The sequence below is a fragment of the Melampsora larici-populina genome (genome assembly GCF_000204055.1).
Source record: "Melampsora larici-populina 98AG31 unplaced genomic scaffold MELLAscaffold_4, whole genome shotgun sequence".
NCBI lineage: Eukaryota > Fungi > Basidiomycota > Pucciniomycetes > Pucciniales > Melampsoraceae > Melampsora > Melampsora laricis-populina.
In genome coordinates, this window is record NW_006768768.1 from 1,075,928 (window position 1) to 1,094,142 (window position 18,215).

The following is an 18,215-nucleotide window of genomic DNA, read 5'->3' on the forward strand; positions in this document are numbered from 1 at the left end:
TTTGAGGAAAGCAGCATATCCAGCTAGCCCGCGGAATAGGGTAGAAATTGAAAAACACTTGGATGAATTGCTGAAACTCGGAGTTATCAGAAAGGTAGGTGAGGATGAAGAAGTAGACATCACCACACCCATTATCATTGCATGGCATAATGGTAAATCTCGTTTATGTGGAGATTTTAGAGCGTTGAATACATACACAGTTCCGGACAGATACCCATTACCTAGAATTGAGTATGCGTTGACCAATCTTGGTAAAGCAATATATATCACTGTTATGGACATAATGAAAGGTTTGCATCAGAATATTGTAGCATTAGATAGTAGACAATTCTTAAGGATAATTTGTCATTTAGGTATATTTGAATATTTGAGGATGCCTTTTGGTATCAAGAATGCACCAGCCTTTTTCCAAAGAATGATGGATTTAGAGTTCTCTCAAGAATTGCGAGAAGGATGGGTGATAATATACATAGATGACATTATTGTCTTTCACACAAACTGGGAAGATCATGTCCGTGGCATTGAGCGGATCCTTCAGAAAGTTAAGAAAATGGGAATGACAATATCTCTTAAGAAGAGCCATTTTGGGTTTGACAGTGTCAAAGCTTTAGGCCATTTGGTATCAGGCTTATGGATTGCAATTGATCAAAATAGAGTCTCCGCAGTATTAGACAAACCATGCCCAAAGAATGTCAGTGAACTTCAGACATTTTTGGGCTTTGCAAGTTATTATCGAAATTATTTGAAAGACTACGGTAAAATCTCCAGTTGTTTGTATAAACTGTTTGGCAAAGGTGTAGCTTTTGAGATGACAAAGGAGAGAGTTGAAGTTTGGTCAAGCATTAAGAAAATGATCACCAGCGCTCCACTTCTACTTCAACCAGATTTTAGTCAACCTTTCAAACTTTATGTTGATGCCTCTTTTGACGGTTTAGGAGCGGCTTTGCATCAATCTAGAATTGTAGATGGGAAGATGCAAGAAGGACCAATAGTCTTTATTTCCAGGAAGTTGAAAGACAGTGAGACAAGATATGGATCTCCCCAACTGGAAGCTCTGGGTTTAGTATGGGCATTGGAAAAGCTCCATTACTATCTGGATGGTGTGTACTTTGAAGTCATCACAGACTGTACAGGTGTTCGGTCTTTAATGAATATAAAGACACCTAATAGACACATGCTTAGATGGATGTTGGCGATCCAAGAGTATCAACCCTACATGACGATTACACATAGACCAGGGAAAATGCACAACAATGCAGATGGCCTGAGTAGGATGGCCTTGCCAAATGATGACTCCAATCCAGCATGGGAGCCAGAAGAGGTTGAGTTAGATATCCCCGTGATGGGTCTGAGTTTAGCTGAACTGAGTGATGAATTCTTTGAGGAGATATGTTGGAGAACGAGTTCTCCGGTGTGTATCAAAACCATTAAGGTGGAAAGAACTCAACAGTTCAAGACGAACCGTTTCAAACTGATGGATGATGGGTAATGAGTTGTATGGTGATGTTATAATGCACCTGCACGTGCACGTCCATGCCGAATAGCATTGGGTCAAATGGAGCATTGTATGACCAAATGGGGTTCGATCCCCCCTGCCAAGATGATGCATCATCCTGAGAAGCCTCTTGGGTAATCTCAAAATGGCTAAGTCACACTTTTCCTTAAGGGTGGCTCACTCGTGATGGTATGGTAGAGGAACATACCATACCACCCTTCAAAAAACCATACCACCCTAGGAGATTAACCAACCACCTCAAAACCCAAACCCACCATCCCCTTCGATAAATGCAATCCAAACATACCAGCCAAATATTACACACCACCCCATCTAAACGCTCTACCACCCTATCTAAACGCTCTACCACCCCATCTAAATGCTCTACCACCTCAACACACAATCCCACCATCTTGTTTTTTGGTATCATTTTTTCAATCACACTTAATAACACTCTTCTATCAATCTACACCCGCTACCAAAACAATACCATCAAATAAATTTCCTACGCGGTGTGTAAACTCAGGGTAAATCACTCAATTCTACCTTCACCGATCTACGCCCTCCTAAGTCATGCCACCCATAGTTTCATACGCGTACACTTTTTTCAACCCACCTAGCTTTATGATACCCTCCAGGTCCTACACACCCAGATTGTCTTAGATTTATACCCACCTTTCACACTCCTTACCTACCTGCCCTAACCCCACGCCACTTACCCCAAACTAAACCCACCCCCCGATACCAAGTTTCCCTGCATCCTTCATCATTTCCAACTTGTTCATCCAACACCATTTCCGCACCAACCTTCATGACACCCACAAATCATACCTATCTACAACCTCCACCATTTGACCTTGTTGCTCCCAATATACAGTCGTTTTCAAAAAGCTTGCCGCTAATTCACCGCCAAATTGCTCGAGTTTTGCGGGCAAATTTCGGCAAGCTTTTTGAAAACGACTGTAGGAAAGCTTCAAGAAGCACTCAGTGCTCATGCCGAAGCGAATGGATACAGGATAACTATTCGATCATCAGGGGCAACAAAGTATCAATTTGTCTGCCATCGATCCGGCGCGAAACCCTCCAAAACCTCAAATTCCCAGAAAACCGACTGCCCTTTCGCCCTCACGGCCTCACAGGTTGTCCAACCTAACGTCCCAAGTGAACTCCAGCAGATTGTTCTCAACGCAAACACCCCTCCTGTAGGTAGCTGGTACATATATATCAAAAATCCTAGTCACAATCATGGACCGATGCATCCTAACGTGAGCCTACCTATACCCTACCCACCTCAATCCCCATATAAACTGATTGAGATATCCTTTCTGCCTCACATTTCTCCATAGGTCACCAATAACACATGTGAAAGTGGCGAGAGCTTGACTACTATCCGGCATCGATCCAACCTGGTCAGTCTCATCTCTATTTGTAATACCCAGTCTTGTCTTCAGGCTCATTTGATAACCACTCCTTAGATATCAAACAAGCTGTCTCAGCTTTCGGTTTTTGATCGGTCGCAAGCCCTTGCAGAGATTCATCAAGTCCTCAATAAGTACCAAATCCCCCACCTTCCCGAGTCATCCCAGGACACCTTGGGAAAAGCCAATTTACTGCTGCGACCCAAAGTATCTCAAGCACAAAATATCCCGATCACTGGGACAGAAACCAGAGAGGTAAGCCAAATTTCCATCTTTAAATCTCGGATTACATTTGGAACACCCATTAATAACACTTTAATGGGACAGAACAAAGACATGGCCCTGGTCCAAGTTCTTCCCAAGAACAAGCGGCGAAAGATCAAAACCACAAGTGTGACGCTTCCAGTTCCAGTTCAACACTTTGATCCAGTTCAAGAGTTCGATAACATTCCACAGCTTCCAGCTTCTAAACATGTCGAAGGAACCGACACTGGGCTTCCTAAGCCTCTTCCAGTAATTACTAACTTCGAACTCCACAGTACAGTTACTGAATGTGGCGCTCACCACTTAGAATTCAATCCCACTGCCGCCCAGCCCCAGAAAAAGCGGAAGAAGGTGCGAACCACAACTGCGAAGTTTCCAGTTCCCGACTTGGAATCGGATCCATTTCAAGACTTGGATCACATTCCACAGCTTCCATCATCCCAACACTTCAAAGGAACCGACTCTGTGATAGCCAAATCTCCCAATTTAGATGTTGAAGACTTGAAATTGATGAATACTGCTCAAGGCTCTGGTTGTTCCTCTCAGCTTCCATCACCTGATCAAATCTTTCACACACTACCCGATTCAAACATTCAGACTCTTTCACCTGCCGAATTGGATTGTGATCACGACTTAGACGGTTTGGCTTCCTGCATCTTGTCACCAAATCGAGCAAATCAAGAACAACAGGCAAACCTTCCAGCCAACAACTCAGATCACCCCTTTCCAATTCATCTGCGTAAGACCAACACCATATCCACAAAACCCACGATTTTGCCCCGTTTGGTCGACTACGATTCGGAACCTTCAGTAAGCAAATTTGCATCAACCTGTCATGTTTTCAATCAAGACTGAAGAGATTGTCACAGTTTTCCACCAATGTATCACAGGCTTCACCACCTCTCACACCGCTTAATGATTGCCTACCAGACCCAGTGGTGAGTTGCGATATCATTCTGAACTTGAAGGATTAGGTCAAGTGATTAAATTTAAAATTTAACCCATTAGCTATTACCCACGCAACCTCCCGATTCTCTGACTCAGGAGACAACACCTTTGGTGAGTTGCTCGAAACTTAGAATCATTCAATCAACTGACCTTTCAAAGTAGCTTGCATCCCCAGTGGCGGCTCTAGATGAAGAAGACAAAAGTTTTCAATTGGAAAGCTTGCTACCATCCAGAAATCCTTGTAACACACCTCCTGCTCCTGCTCCTGCTCCGGTTTCTGTTCCTTCTCCTGTGAGTCGCATCCTTCACAGGTCATGTTACTCTCACATCGCTAAGCTAACTTGTATGAATGATTATGTATGTCGATGAAGGTTGCCATCCCTATCACTAGAACTCGATCTGGAGCTGAGGGACGTGTGACTCGGAAACCACCCAGCCCTCTTCGAAGGTCCACCCGGCATAAACTTGACACCTCGTCTGCTGGAACCCGTAGGTATACACGCAATCAAATGGCCAAAAAAGTGTGTACGTGACTTGTGTCCATTCATCGCTTGCCCATTTGAATGATAAATAGACTAAAACTTTGAATGCCCAGGCTGATCAAGTGCCACAGGACGATCGAGTGCCACTTTGGTTGCATGAATACCTACCATCTGTTCAAGACCCACTCAGTGATGGGCATTGCGGTTATCGGGCTATTGCAATGAGTTTGGGGCGAACCGAAGACGACTGGCTCGTGGTTCGAAATGAGCTGATTGCTGAACTGGAGTCTAAGGCAGATTTCTACGAATCTCACCTAAAGACTCGTAAGAGAGGTGATGGAGGTGTTGCTGAGCACGTTGAAGCCATCAAAACTCGCAGGAAAGAAGTTCTCAATGACCCTTCACTGTGGCTTGATTCAGCTCGAATGATGTACATTATTGCAACTGCTTACAACAGGCCATTCTGTGTTTACAGTAAAGGCCACAAAGACGAAAATTTTACAGCCTTTCCTCTGGATTGTCCTGCGAATGATTATTCACCCATCTTTGTTTGTTATGACCGACAAGGCGCTCATTTTATGTCTATCTCATTTTCGTCTCCTCTCTTCACTATCCCCATCCCTCAACCATGGACAGAATGGTACAATCTAGCATCTCCTGAGGCTGCTGATTGGACACAAAAATTCCAACCTCAAATCAATTTCTTCACTCATCGGATAATACCCTCGATAGTAGCGGAAAGACCTTTATTAAATCCTCACAACAAACCTGTAGAAGTCCTCTCCTCATCTGATGAAGGGTCAATGTAACAATTTATGGTGTTCCTTAAGCTGTTGATTTATATAATAAAACCGGGTTGTCTATAAATTTTCTGTCACTATATTTTTCTGTGTCAATATAAAATGAAGGGTTTGTGGTGCTTGATAAAAATCACCGCCTCACTTTGCCTAAGTGGTGACATGTTGAGTACAGAATTTCCAAAATGCAAACACTGGTGAAAGATACTGACAGCCATACACTGTTGAGTGTTTCACAGGGGTGAAATCTCAATGAAGTGTGTCACCTCCACTTTGCCCATCTTTCGATACATCACTTGTCAATAGAACCCCTTCCAGCCTCGATCTAATTGAACTTTCCATCGTACTCACGCTTTCCCTCAAATGGCTCGATTCAAAGGAAAGCACCAAACCTTTCGACCCCAAAAGCCTTATTGGCTCAAGGCTCCCAAGACCCCTTTACAAAAGGCACATTTTCAACGTATGCTTGCTGCTGTCATTGCACACACCCGCCGTGCACCTCCAATACCCCACGATATGACTAATCACGGCGATGGGGATCTAGAGCCCCTCCTACCTGACGAAATAGACGATCACCTTCCGCATCCTGATTTTATTGATGAGATATATCAAGAACGAATTGAAGAAGAGCGACGACAACGCATTCTCACCTTGGAACGCTCATCACAAGAGATGTACGATGCCTACATCGAATGTCATCTGAAGACTTCTGAATGGGGGAATCCGACACTGTGGGACTTTGATCACAAGCTTTTGTGTAACTGCCCACCTAGTCAATGGCGCGAAAGAGATATCGATCTCATCGACATCTTATGTAAGCATCAATTATGTATCAATCAAAGCTATCTAGTACTTGATTCTATTGCTGATCATCACACTACACCCCCCAACGCTCATAAGTCAGACACAAGGCTACCATACGATTTTGTTCTTGTCAAAAAAGCGATCTAACAAGGCTGATCCTCATGGGATACATTGGCGGATCACCAAAGTACCCTGTGACAGCATTTTCGATACGCCTCCTACGTTTCTATCATGTCATTTGGAAATATTGTACCACACGTGTGGGCCCTTTTGCTCGAGGCCTGGATGAGTATCTTGACGCGTACAATCCACTCATGCTCAAAAAGAGTGATCAGGTGAGCAATTTTAGTCAGTATGAATTTCAAACACATTCCTTTTTTTACTTGTGTCTTAACATATCACTTTTTTTAGCCTCGTCAATGGCACACACCTTTGTACTGGGCAATAGACACCTATCGATTAATGCTCACAAAGACCGAATCTGCCCTCGATGCCGAACTTCAACTGACCATCCAGGACAAGTTAGCCGAGAACTGCCCCCGGTGCTTTGGCCCTCCGGTCAAGAGCGGTCTAATCGATTCTGAGCCGGACATAATTGTTTGCCTTGATGGAAATTTCCAACATCGAAGGCATATAAGTGCTGGAACCAAAGCAGCAAAGACTGCAACAAAAATGCCTAAGCTTTTTATTCCGGATGAGCAAGTCAAAGAAATGGAACAACAGATCTCTGGTCTTTCGGAAGATGACTTTGTAAGATACAATATACAATCATAAAACAACTGAACTATGTTTTCCTAATAGCAATCTATCCTATGCAGCACGCCTGCGCGGACCAACATACGGCAGGAAATGACACTCGTGGGAAGGGCCACTGGGCCGGATGTGATGAAACGGGCCTCATGGCGATGACGTGTCGTCATGACCACCCGCTTCGATATATAAACATTGTTCAAAGTGGGGAGAAGTCAGTCTCAGTGTCTTCTGGAATCTGACCCGGGATACCACACTGACTTACTTATTGATCGTTTGATTTGTATCATCGTCACTAGACTCTATTATAGCTATACCTTAACACTACAAGAAAGATAATATTTTCTGGGCAGAAAATTAAATTATTGATACACAAAAATATTGAGAGGCCAGGAGGAGAGCAAAAAATGAATAAAAATATGCATCTTGTTCCCTGCGTTGAGAACTTCACTCTGCATATTTTTCCGTATTTTTACAGTCCATATTGATAAGTGTACTAACAATAAACCTTCACAATCATCCAATTACAACCTGTAACAAGCACTGAAATTTGGCTCATTAGTGTTTAGAGAAACTTTTGATTTCTGAAAATACTCATAACTTTTTCAATTCCGGTCCAAAGCGCTCGATTTTGGGTGCATTGGTAAGCTGGAATTGTCCTCCAAATAGTTCATAATCGGCCCATCGCGCACCCCTACCTGCTATTTTTGATGTGTTCTTTTTTATACATTTGTACATACAGATCGGTAGAATGATTGTCATACTAGCTACATAGTTCTTGATCTTATGAAAGTTCGAGAGGAAGAGTTCAGCTTTCTAATGCACTTAAAATCGAGTGTTTTGAGGCCGATTTGAGAAAGCTATAGGTGTTTTCAGAAATCAAAAGTTTCTCTAAACACTAATGAGCCAAATTTCAGTGCTTGTTACAGGTTGTAATTGGATGATTATGAAGGTTTATTGTTAGTACACTTATCAATACGGACTGTAAAAATATGGAAAAATATGGAGAGTGAAGCTCTCACCGCAGGGAACAAGATGCATATTTTTATTTATTTTTTGCCCTTCTCCTGGCCTCTCAATATTTTTGTGTATCAATAATTTAATTTTCTGCCCAGAAAATATTATATTTTGTGTAGTGTAATCAAATGGATTTTGACTATTACAAATGATCTTGGTCTGGTTCCACAGCGGATCTGCTTTCTGTACGACATAGGATGTACGATGGAGAATGGGATCATAAAGGTTAGCACAACAGTTTTAATCAATGATGGTATGAATTGCTGATATCTTATACTAGCGCAACATGTTTGTTGAAGAACGGCAGCGTGGAAGACTCAAGTTTGGAACAAGTGTCTTTCACGCATATGTTCATCTCTGGGCTTGCCAGCTCCTCTGGAATCCCAGGCTCAACGTAGGATTTGGCCTTTCCGATGGCAAAGGTTGTGAACGAAACTGGATGGATCTGACTCCACTAGTTGCACCTCTACGATATTCAACATCACAACATCGAGTGAATGCTATCAGCATGAAGGCAGACCACTGCAACATCAATCGCCGTCATCATGCAGGTGCGTATTTCTATTCTTTTCAATTCCTCCATCCAAATACTTAAAGTGATCTCCTAGCGCGACATCTTGTACGCAGAAAGAAAGAGGTACGTGCAAGACTTCAAGACGCTGAGCAGGCACTCAGAACCCTTGAGATCCCAGTTCAAGGGTACCCTGGCCACAGTGCGAGATTCTTTGAGAGTTTGTGGAACACACGAAAAGCCCAGCAGCTAGATGCAATGAACGAGCAGAAAAGTCGGAAGCAAGAAATGATTGCTCTGTTACTGGGGTTAGAGGAGGATCTCATAGGGGCTTGGTGAGTTAAGAGACGCCTTGGATCATTTCCCTGTTACATCTTGATGTTTAACACTTTTGCTTAATTTCAGAGAACGTCTCAGGGGAATACAAGCGACGCGAAGGAGGGCCCGAACTGACGCTGACAACAACGACCTCATGGCTCTACCAGCTACTGTAGCAGATGTAGAAGAGCAGATCAAGGGTGTGGCAACGGCCCTAGGAGGTCCTGCATTTAGAGCTTTGGCTGGGGCAACTGGTAACTTTCATCTACCTTGGATGAAAATATACCGTGCTAACAAACTGTGCTTTTTGACCCATAAAAGACAGCAAAACTAATGCACTGATAGCCATATCTATTGCACGAAGCAACCTTTATGAGGCCAAAGTGGGCCTCATCGAATCTAGGCTATGTCGTCATCACAACACTGGTAAGTTTTGTAATATATTGTAGTGACGGATATTATACAAATATAATCATTATTTATTGGTTTGATAGGGCAGCGAAATGCACAGTACAATGCGCGTCAGCACAGCAAGAAGACAGCAAACCTACGCGTGAAGTATCAAACCTATGAGCGCAAAGTTCAAAAGTACCATACGGATTTTCCGAGGGCAACACGCGTTCAACTCCCTGACCTTGGAATGGTCATGCAGATGTCATTAGACGATGCTTTCTGGAATCGGGGTGAGGTGAATGAAGACGAGGATGGTGAACATGCGGACAAGTTTCGAGCAGCTATAGATGCAACTCTACTGCAAAGGAGTGCACTTGAGGAGCTGAGACGCATTGCCAGGGAAGTCCGACAGATGATTAGTTGGGCAAATGAATATTACGAACGAATCATGACATTTAAGACACGGATAGAACAAGGCAAGTAAAGTTGCATGTTTAAATTGTATTGGGGAACAACTCTGACCGGTTTGGATTTTCAGAAAACGATCCAGTCTGCCAGTCTAGGAAGATGTCCCTATACACCATTATCTCAAGGAGATGTTGCAAGTTGTGGAAGAATTGGAGCCGCGATCTCCAGCATGAGCTTCAGGAGACTAGTGGAGATCTCAAAGGTTGTGCCGAAGTCGATGAGGCTTTGGGGATGTCTTGGGGGAGGGTATGTGGATGGGCAGGGGAGGAGTGGAAGATACTGGGGGGCGCTGCTGTAATTCGTGCTGAAGAGCCAGACTGGTATGAGGAACAAGAAGACCATATGTATGATTATCTATATGACATGAATGGTGAGGTGTTGGGCAATGATTAGCCAAACATCTATTACACCTCGGCTTAATTAATAAGACTATAACAACATCTTGATTTGTGTACTATAAAAAAGGTGCTTAGATTATATTAACATCTGGATCTTTGTACTATAAAAAAGATGCTTACGTCTCAAGATTGGAAAAACATCTAGATCATCTAATCATGGATTGAGTGAATTACTTGGACATGATACCCTTTGCAGTCGAGTGATGCAAGGATCTTTGTACTATAAAAAAGATGCTTACGTCTCAAGATTGGAAAAACATCTAGATCATCTAATCATGGATTGAGTGAATTACTTGGACATGATACCCTTTGCAGTCGAGTGATGCAATGATATCATTAATCATAATCATCTCTGACATAATATAACAGATTCACTCAACTGCATACTTCCTACTGATACCAACACCTTCAGAATAATCTAAGTCAAGCGCAAAAGTGAGTATAACATTTGATGCTGCAGTTCAAATACCATGCGATTGTTGACAAGTTTTCTTGAGACAACTCATAAAATCCCTATCTTGCGGTAACTTACTCATTTATTATGTATTGCAAAACACACAAGACCAGATACTTATTTATTACTCATGATTCACAACTGAATACTGGGTCAAAACCTCTGAAAAAGTAAGACTTTGAACATTACAAGTTGTGTGTATTATGACAGAGACATCTTACTTGCTTATTATAGATTTGAGTAAACTTATTCAGGTTGGTGTTAAACAGCTTGGTCAGCCACTATCTTATTACAGATTTGAGTAAACTTATTCTATTTGGTGTTCAACCACTTGGTCAGTCGCTATCTTATTTAATCTCATGTGGTTGGTGATTTGGTGATTTTTGAACATTGCAAGTTGCGTGTATTATAGCAGAGACAACTTACTTGCTTATTATAGATTTGAGTAAACTTATTCAGGTGTTTGTTCAACAACTTGGTCAGCCACTATCTTATTCAATCTCATGTGGTTGGTGATTATCAATGCCAATGCCTCCTGGTGAAGCCACCCCTGGCAGTTGTCACATACCAGAGTCAACTTACTCAGGTTGTTGTTGAACCACTTGGTCATCCATGTTCTCATTTAATCTGGTGTGGTTGATGTTGACCAAAAAGCTGCCGGTGAAGCCAGCTTTTTGGTCATCAGCTTACTAAGTGAATACTTACGTGGGCTTCATTACTGATGTTAGACCAGAGTGATTAAATTTCCTTAGCTTGTGGCTCAACAACTTCATCAATCAAGTTTGGATTGAATCTCGCATGGGTGGTGATTACCACTGCCTCCAGGCAAGTTATCAACAAGCCTGGTTGTTGGTTGATAACTTGCCCATTGAATCTTTACATGCGCATCACCACTGACGCTAGTGAAGGTCATTGGTCAACTCTGCCCAACTTGTAGCGTTCTCTACTCCGGATGGTAACAATTGGTCATTGTCACTAACAGGTAGGTCTTCAAACCCACATGCTTTCTCACATCAAAGTGATGAATGCAATCCCACTCAGTGCTGAGTATTGAACTTTTTGATACTCACATGAGAGATCAAGAGATTCCCCGAGTGGGTTGGCAATCATCAACTTAATTATTTGTTGACCTGTTTGATGTTGTTGTCAGTAGAGACAATTGAGGCAATAATACCAACTCCATTGCTTTTTAAATTCTTACAACCATCCACATACTTTGGCCATTTGAAAGATGACCAAAGTATACAGACTTGTTAAAGGCATGATTGGACTCATATTCCAATGATGCCTCTGTCTTTATTCATCTCTGTCATTGGCCCCAAAAAACAAGTTTTTACGCTTCTCAACAATGCGATAATCAGCCAGTTTGTCTTCAGGGGACATAGACCATTGACTCATGTCAAGCAAATGTACATAAACCACCCAAGCTATCACCGTAAAGCACTATCAAACATGTCAGCAAAATGTGTCAGTAAAAACAATAAAGATGTCTTCAAACATGTTTATTAACCACTATCCTGACTCACCAATTTTTGAATACGAACATGGTCCACAAAAGGACCTGTGGCAGTGATATAATAGGTATCTATAATAGGGATAGATATAAATCACAAATTTTGAACTTGCCCAGCACTTTGTCCTCACTGTGTTGCACTTACTGGACATGTACAGAGAATTCTTGCCTACACTTCTGGTAAATAAGCTTTACTTATTTACACGCATGTTATTATACACAACTCTTCTTCCCCTTTTACCTGAAGTTGAAATGAATCAAAAAGGAAATCACAAATCACAACATTATATTCTGTAGTTTCCTGGCTCTGATAAGCATTGATCACTGTAAATCAACGCATATGATAATCCAACTTCCGTCTAATTTCAGGATTGTCGATTTTTTCGCAACACTAAACCACAAGTTATCTCACTCCGTCTGAAGACTAAGGTGTTAACCTTGTTCACCTGATATCCACCTTCCTGCAGTTCTCTAGCAATCAATAGGAAAAAGCTCTACCGTCCTACTGGGACCGTCGGAACGCATCCTAGGACTCATAAACTTTAAATATTCTGTTTTAGACACGCATAGGCAACTAGATTATTTTACTTATGAATAGACCTTCTTACAATTTGGGGGGAACTAAAGATAGTTTGACTCGTGTTGTCAAGTCTAGGACATAGGAATTTGATTTTTCGAGGTAGCTGATGTCTACCTCGAAAAATCAAATTCTCCACACGTGGATGGAAACACCATGATGACAATTGCATTGTGTAACTTCCGAAATGAAACATACCCATAGCACGTCAAAGCAGGAGGCAATGATTTATGTAATCTAACTTGATAAAGGGTTGAAAACTCAGGGAGAAAAGGGCAGCAGGTTCCCTGATTGCCGCCCTCCCACATACCTCGAAGGGCCCTTTCTGCATCAAGTAAAACCGGGTGGATGTGTTGAGGTGGGCCGACTATATCAACAAGGATCTCTAAAGATACTTGACTGGGGTAAATGGCCAATCTACACACCATAATCAATGACATCCTTCATTGAATGAAGGATGCCCGGAGATGGACCGATCTGACATCTGGCTCTGGATCACTTATTGATTTGATCATGTATGTTCAGTTCGGCCAGACCCGTCAGTTTACAAAACATGTTGTACATTCTGAACGCGTGACAAGGAAGTCAGAGACCTGAAACCTGACAGGGGATGATAAACTTGCTGATTTAGCTAATCCATACATTGATCATTGATCGAATGGACAGCGGTTGGTATGACATGAGAAGATCACAAGATTAGGAAGAGTTGTCGGTGTAGAGAAGGTATTTAGAATTTTGACTCTGACTTGTTCATTGTCGCTTCTTGATTGTTTTACTAGCAAGAAGCAAGGCAAATACTTACCTTCGGGATATTCATCTTGACTTCGCCTCGCAACGTATTTCCTAAAGGGGAATAAGCAACGGTTTAGATTCCTTTAAATGAATAATCTTCTAAGGTTCGCCTCGTAACGTCTTTCCTAAAGTAGAATAAGCAACAATATGAATTCCATTAGATTCACAGTCTACATTATCTCAGACTAGATTAATCAACGATGATGATTGATTGACGAGACGCTTGATCGAAGACCACTTACGTTCAAGTTACTCTGATCTATTTAATTAAATAAAAGCAAGCAAGACAATAAATTGATTTGTACCTGATGACGCGGGGAATCACTCCTGTGCCTTCGATGATCAAACCTTGAAAGCTACTAACACCAATACCTAAAATTAAAACATCTAATTGAGATCAGATAAGAAACGCTTTGATTGTCAATCTTTATCAATAATATAGTCAAAAACTTACATTTCATATTACCACTTTCTTCGAGCATGATGCTTCTTTCCAAAAAAATAAAGCTTGAAAAACGAGTTTGACTTCGGTATCAGTAGATAGAATTTGACGAGGGGATTTGAAACTGAAACTGAAACTGACGAACCAGATTGATCAGGATGGTCAGTTTCATAGGATTAATAATGTAAGTGTTCAACCGTGTAAGGTCACATGCTACCGAAGTCGAAGCTGAACAAGTCCATCCGACTTTATACCATTACCTAGAAGTTGTAGAACTAACCTTCCCATTCAACTAACTATACAAGTCTTCCAGAGGTTCAATGCCAGGTTTTTCCGACTCAGAACCTCCGGTCAATCATGAATAGTTAGTTGAATGTTCAAATACTTTGTTCTGTGATTAATAAATGTAAGTGTTCAACCGTGTAAGGTCACATGCTACCGAAGTCGAAGCTGAACAAGTCCATCCGACTTTATACCATTACCTAGAAGTTGTAGAACTAACCTTCCCATTCAACTAACTATACAAGTCTTCCAGAGGTTCAATGCCAGGTTTTTCCGACTCAGAACCTCCGGTCAATCATGAATACAGTCAACTCCCTCTAACTTGATATCCCTGTAAGTGCATAATTCTCTATGTGCATAGGATTTTTTGCCGCCAAAAAGGGGGTTGCCAGCCAAAATGAGGTCTATAAGTGCATATTCCTTTAAGTGCATGAGAAAACCACCCGCCAAACTGTATGTAATTAGAGGGAGTTGACTGTAGTCAGTTGAATGTTCAAATACTTTCTTCTGTGATTAATAAACACAAAACTGAAGATATGAAACCTATAACAAGGGAGAAGATTGGTTAGGGATGAACCAAATCAGATTATCAAAAGAAAACTTACTTAATTTGGAAAGGTGATCAACCGTGTAAGCTAACAAAGTGGAAACTGAACAAGTGACTTTACACAATTACCTTGCACTTGATAATCAAACCTCGTAGCGGGGACACTTATGATGGGTCAAGACTTAAGGTGTATAAAACGATTTCAAGTGAAAACTCTGAAATTCATTCTAAATCACGCATCATGACATGTTGAATTACGATTTCCACAAACCGATTTGCTTTTTGATTGACATCTAAACAGAAGATGAATTGAACGTAATTGCAAGAATTTTATTTAGACCTGAAAGGATGAACAGTCAATTTCAATATTTTGGTTAATAAACATTAGTCAAGGGGTATTGCTTTTGGTTCGGCACTCAACAAGCTCACAGATTCCAATATGATCAACACCGTTGCAAATTGGTTAGTACGTCGTGGTTGAATTTGCTATCTCATGTTGGATAAGGTTTCGTTTGACATTGAAAGGAAGAACTTCAGCATAGCTTCATTTTTGAAATATGAAAGGAGGCAAGCACGCACCCTTAATTGATGTATTTGACATTATGGGTGAGGTTTCGGCCTACATGTGTGGGAGTGATAGAGGGCGAGAATTCGGTGGTCAGCATAGAGCCAGCAGGGATCAATCGGGTGCGAAAATGAAATCCTAGCACATCCGGGTGCTTTGATTTCATTCCCATGAAGCATTGTCAGGGATCCGGCCAAGTCAATGAAACATGGGGCATCGATTGATCCCATTTCTTATAAGGACATAGAGAAAATTGCTTACATTGCTTAGCAGGTTGTTATATGTAGGCAAAAATCCGATTCGCGTTTGTTTTGGGTTTGCTTGTTGATGACCCGATGAAGCTTCCAAAAGGAATTGAACATTAATGAGACGGTCGATTGACATGTGTGGGAGTAATAGAGGGCGAGAATTCGGTGGTCAGCATAGAGCCAGCAGGGATCAATCGGGTGCAAAAATGAAATCCTAGCACATCCGGGTGCTTTGATTTCATTCCCATGAAGCATTGTCAGGGATCCGGCCAAGTCAATGAAACATGGGGCATCGATTGATCCCATTTCTTATAAGGACATAGAGAAAATTGCTTACATTGGATGGAAGGTTGTTATATGTAGGTGAAAATCCGATTTGCCTTTGAATTGGGTTTGCTTGTTGATGACCCCATGACACTTCCGAAAGTAATTGAACATTAATGAGATGGTCTATTGATCAACGTTAGCAAAGCTCCACTGTTTCTGATTCAACAACAAACAGACTCACATTCAAGATCGATATGCTTGTATATTGCTTAGAACACCGATCAATTCGCCTATCTCTTGGTTAAAGATTTTTAGTTTAATCTCTTGAAAATATCGAGTATCCTAAGAAAAGTTAAAAAAAAGGAACAGTGAAAGAAATATCAGTGAAGCGAATCCTACAATAAGTGAAAGAATTGAGATCAAGGAGGAGAATCGGATAGGATTTGAAGAATGGTTTCCTTATATTGTAACGAGATCGAGTTGTGTTGAAAGTCAGTCGGTGTCGAATCCCACACATGCGGATCGACTGCAATTGAGGATCGAGGTTGTTGGGATTGGGCAAAATTGGTGAGATTGGGATTGGTGATATGTTGGTTGTACTCGGACTTAGGTTACCTGACTCAAAAGGGCCACGTGGCGGGGCCGTGCAGCCCGGTGGTCGGGGCTCCCTCATCTTGTACTGAAAGGGGCTTTGCTTCAAATTATGGATGGTATTACGGGATACAAACTAGAAACCCGGAACAAATCCGGGTTTCCCAATTCGGACTTTTTGGCTGTGTTTGCGCAAACTGGGAAACTGGGAGAACGTGGGAAAGTTCCAAACACAGCCAAAAACAAAAACTGGGAAACTGGGAAAAAAAACCCAGTTTTAACTTTGTATCCCGTATATGTAGTTCGAATCACGACTATCACAATGCTCAAATTATGCTGAGTGGGGTATCATAATGGAAATGAGTGAACGGTACTGTGACAATGCATGAATAACAAGTGGGTCAAGTGATGCCTTTGTATTAACTATGTACTTTCAACCACAGAGATACATAAGTGCGCTATAACATGGGCTGGACATTGTTAGCATCAGCGGGAGTTACAGCAGCTTTGACAGTGTAACGTCGAGCTAAGATGTCCTGGTACCAAGTCTGCATGAGATCTTTATCGTTCATGATGGCTGCCGGGCCCGCTGCGAGCATCTCAGCAGTAACCTTGGAGTCACTCGTTTGATGCACAGCAAGCTTGATACCTTTGGGAAAGGTTGTAGCTCGCAATTCAACATCACAGTTGGACCTTTTGGGATGGTTGTGGACTCGGGGTTTTATGAGCTTGCAGTCGACTTTTTCAAGGTGATTTACTAATAGCATGACGGTTCAAATCAGAGGCCATGACGCTACACATGTAATAGGTTTAGACTGGAATTGAAACTTACAAACCAGGCAATTCAATTCCAAGGTAAAATCCTTGCGCAACTGGTCATTCGAACTGACACCAGGAGGATTTGGCTTCTGGTCGGAGGTATCGCGTCGGGTAGAATAGCGATCGAATCTCTCAAGGAGATGATTAGGAGCAGAAAACGCAGCAAGGTACACATGATCTGAGCTGAATTCCTTACTCCAGCCTGCCGAATGGTTGGTTGTCGTAGGGTTCCACGATGCTGCCATGAGGTGGTAGTGCATTCCGTATGCTTTATGAACCGCTTGCAGCTGAGATTTAAATTTAGACAGTCAGTGTGACGTTAGTTTGGGTGAAAGCCACAGATTGAAAGATGAAGGCCTACTGAGGAGTGTATTTGTTCGATTGTTTCAATACCTTTTGCCTGATACTTTGCCCTTTGAGTTGCGTGACGGCTCAAGGCCAAATGATCTTTGACCTTTTTGATGTTGATGAGTCTTTCAAAAACCGGTCGATATTCTTCTTCTTCCACAGTTAGTAGTTCATGCGGTTGAAGGTGGGCAGGATCATTGGAGATCACAAGGGCAATGCGATCAAATAATGTCTTCTGGAAAATTACAACATCCGATGTGACCTTGACTTCTTACCAAGCCGCACATACTTTTTCATTGTAAGTTGCAAGAGGTTTTGTTTCCTCTGGACTGAGTTTTTCACCGGTTTTTGAAACTATCTGAGGCACTAAAGCATGTGGAAAATATGATATTCTGTTGTTAGCTTGGTCTCTCACATCACAAATTTGAGGGCAGATCACTTACTTGTGTTGTCAACCGTGGCAGCCAAGCTGAATTTCCGGAAGAGGTGGTAGGGCGAGATGTCTTGCTCACGTGCTGCACGATGGCTGCAAAGTAAGATTACCATCAGGAAAAGTCTTTGCTACGGAGAAAGACGAATAACTCAACACGCCGTATCGTAGTGTGTCATATGTAACACCCCCAGCGAGGCTCAAAACTTTTAACCGTGTTGTCAGTTCCTCTTCGAGAGCCCTGGCTTCATACAGGATGGGTTGCGGGATTCGACTG

General features: G+C 42.0%; 3 protein-coding genes across 3 annotated transcripts; 2 read left to right on the plus strand and 1 right to left on the minus strand.

Annotated features, from left to right (window-relative positions):
- Positions 1-2,748: 2,748 nt before the first annotated feature.
- MELLADRAFT_92318 (uncharacterized protein) lies at positions 2,749-5,416 on the plus strand (the record flags this gene model as incomplete). Its single annotated transcript, XM_007405470.1, has 9 exons — positions 2,749-2,760; positions 2,842-2,904; positions 2,992-3,168; positions 3,241-3,987; positions 4,047-4,115; positions 4,186-4,236; positions 4,288-4,416; positions 4,497-4,646; positions 4,721-5,416. 9 exons carry the CDS (start codon positions 2,749-2,751, stop codon positions 5,414-5,416), a joined length of 2,094 nt encoding a protein of 697 aa, XP_007405532.1.
- A 3,104-nt stretch (positions 5,417-8,520) lies between these two features.
- Positions 8,521-9,681, plus strand: MELLADRAFT_92319 (uncharacterized protein; the record flags this gene model as incomplete). Its single annotated transcript, XM_007405471.1, has 5 exons — positions 8,521-8,526; positions 8,607-8,821; positions 8,904-9,058; positions 9,126-9,230; positions 9,299-9,681. The coding sequence occupies 5 exons, from the start codon at positions 8,521-8,523 to the stop codon at positions 9,679-9,681; spliced, it is 864 nt and encodes a 287-aa protein (XP_007405533.1).
- A 1,355-nt stretch (positions 9,682-11,036) lies between these two features.
- MELLADRAFT_59894 (uncharacterized protein) lies at positions 11,037-12,182 on the minus strand (the record flags this gene model as incomplete). The annotated part of the gene is made up of 8 exons (XM_007405744.1): positions 11,037-11,067; positions 11,100-11,171; positions 11,223-11,235; positions 11,588-11,647; positions 11,733-11,807; positions 11,855-11,960; positions 12,044-12,102; positions 12,176-12,182. 8 exons carry the CDS (start codon positions 12,180-12,182, stop codon positions 11,037-11,039), a joined length of 423 nt encoding a protein of 140 aa, XP_007405806.1.
- Positions 12,183-18,215: the final 6,033 nt, after the last annotated feature.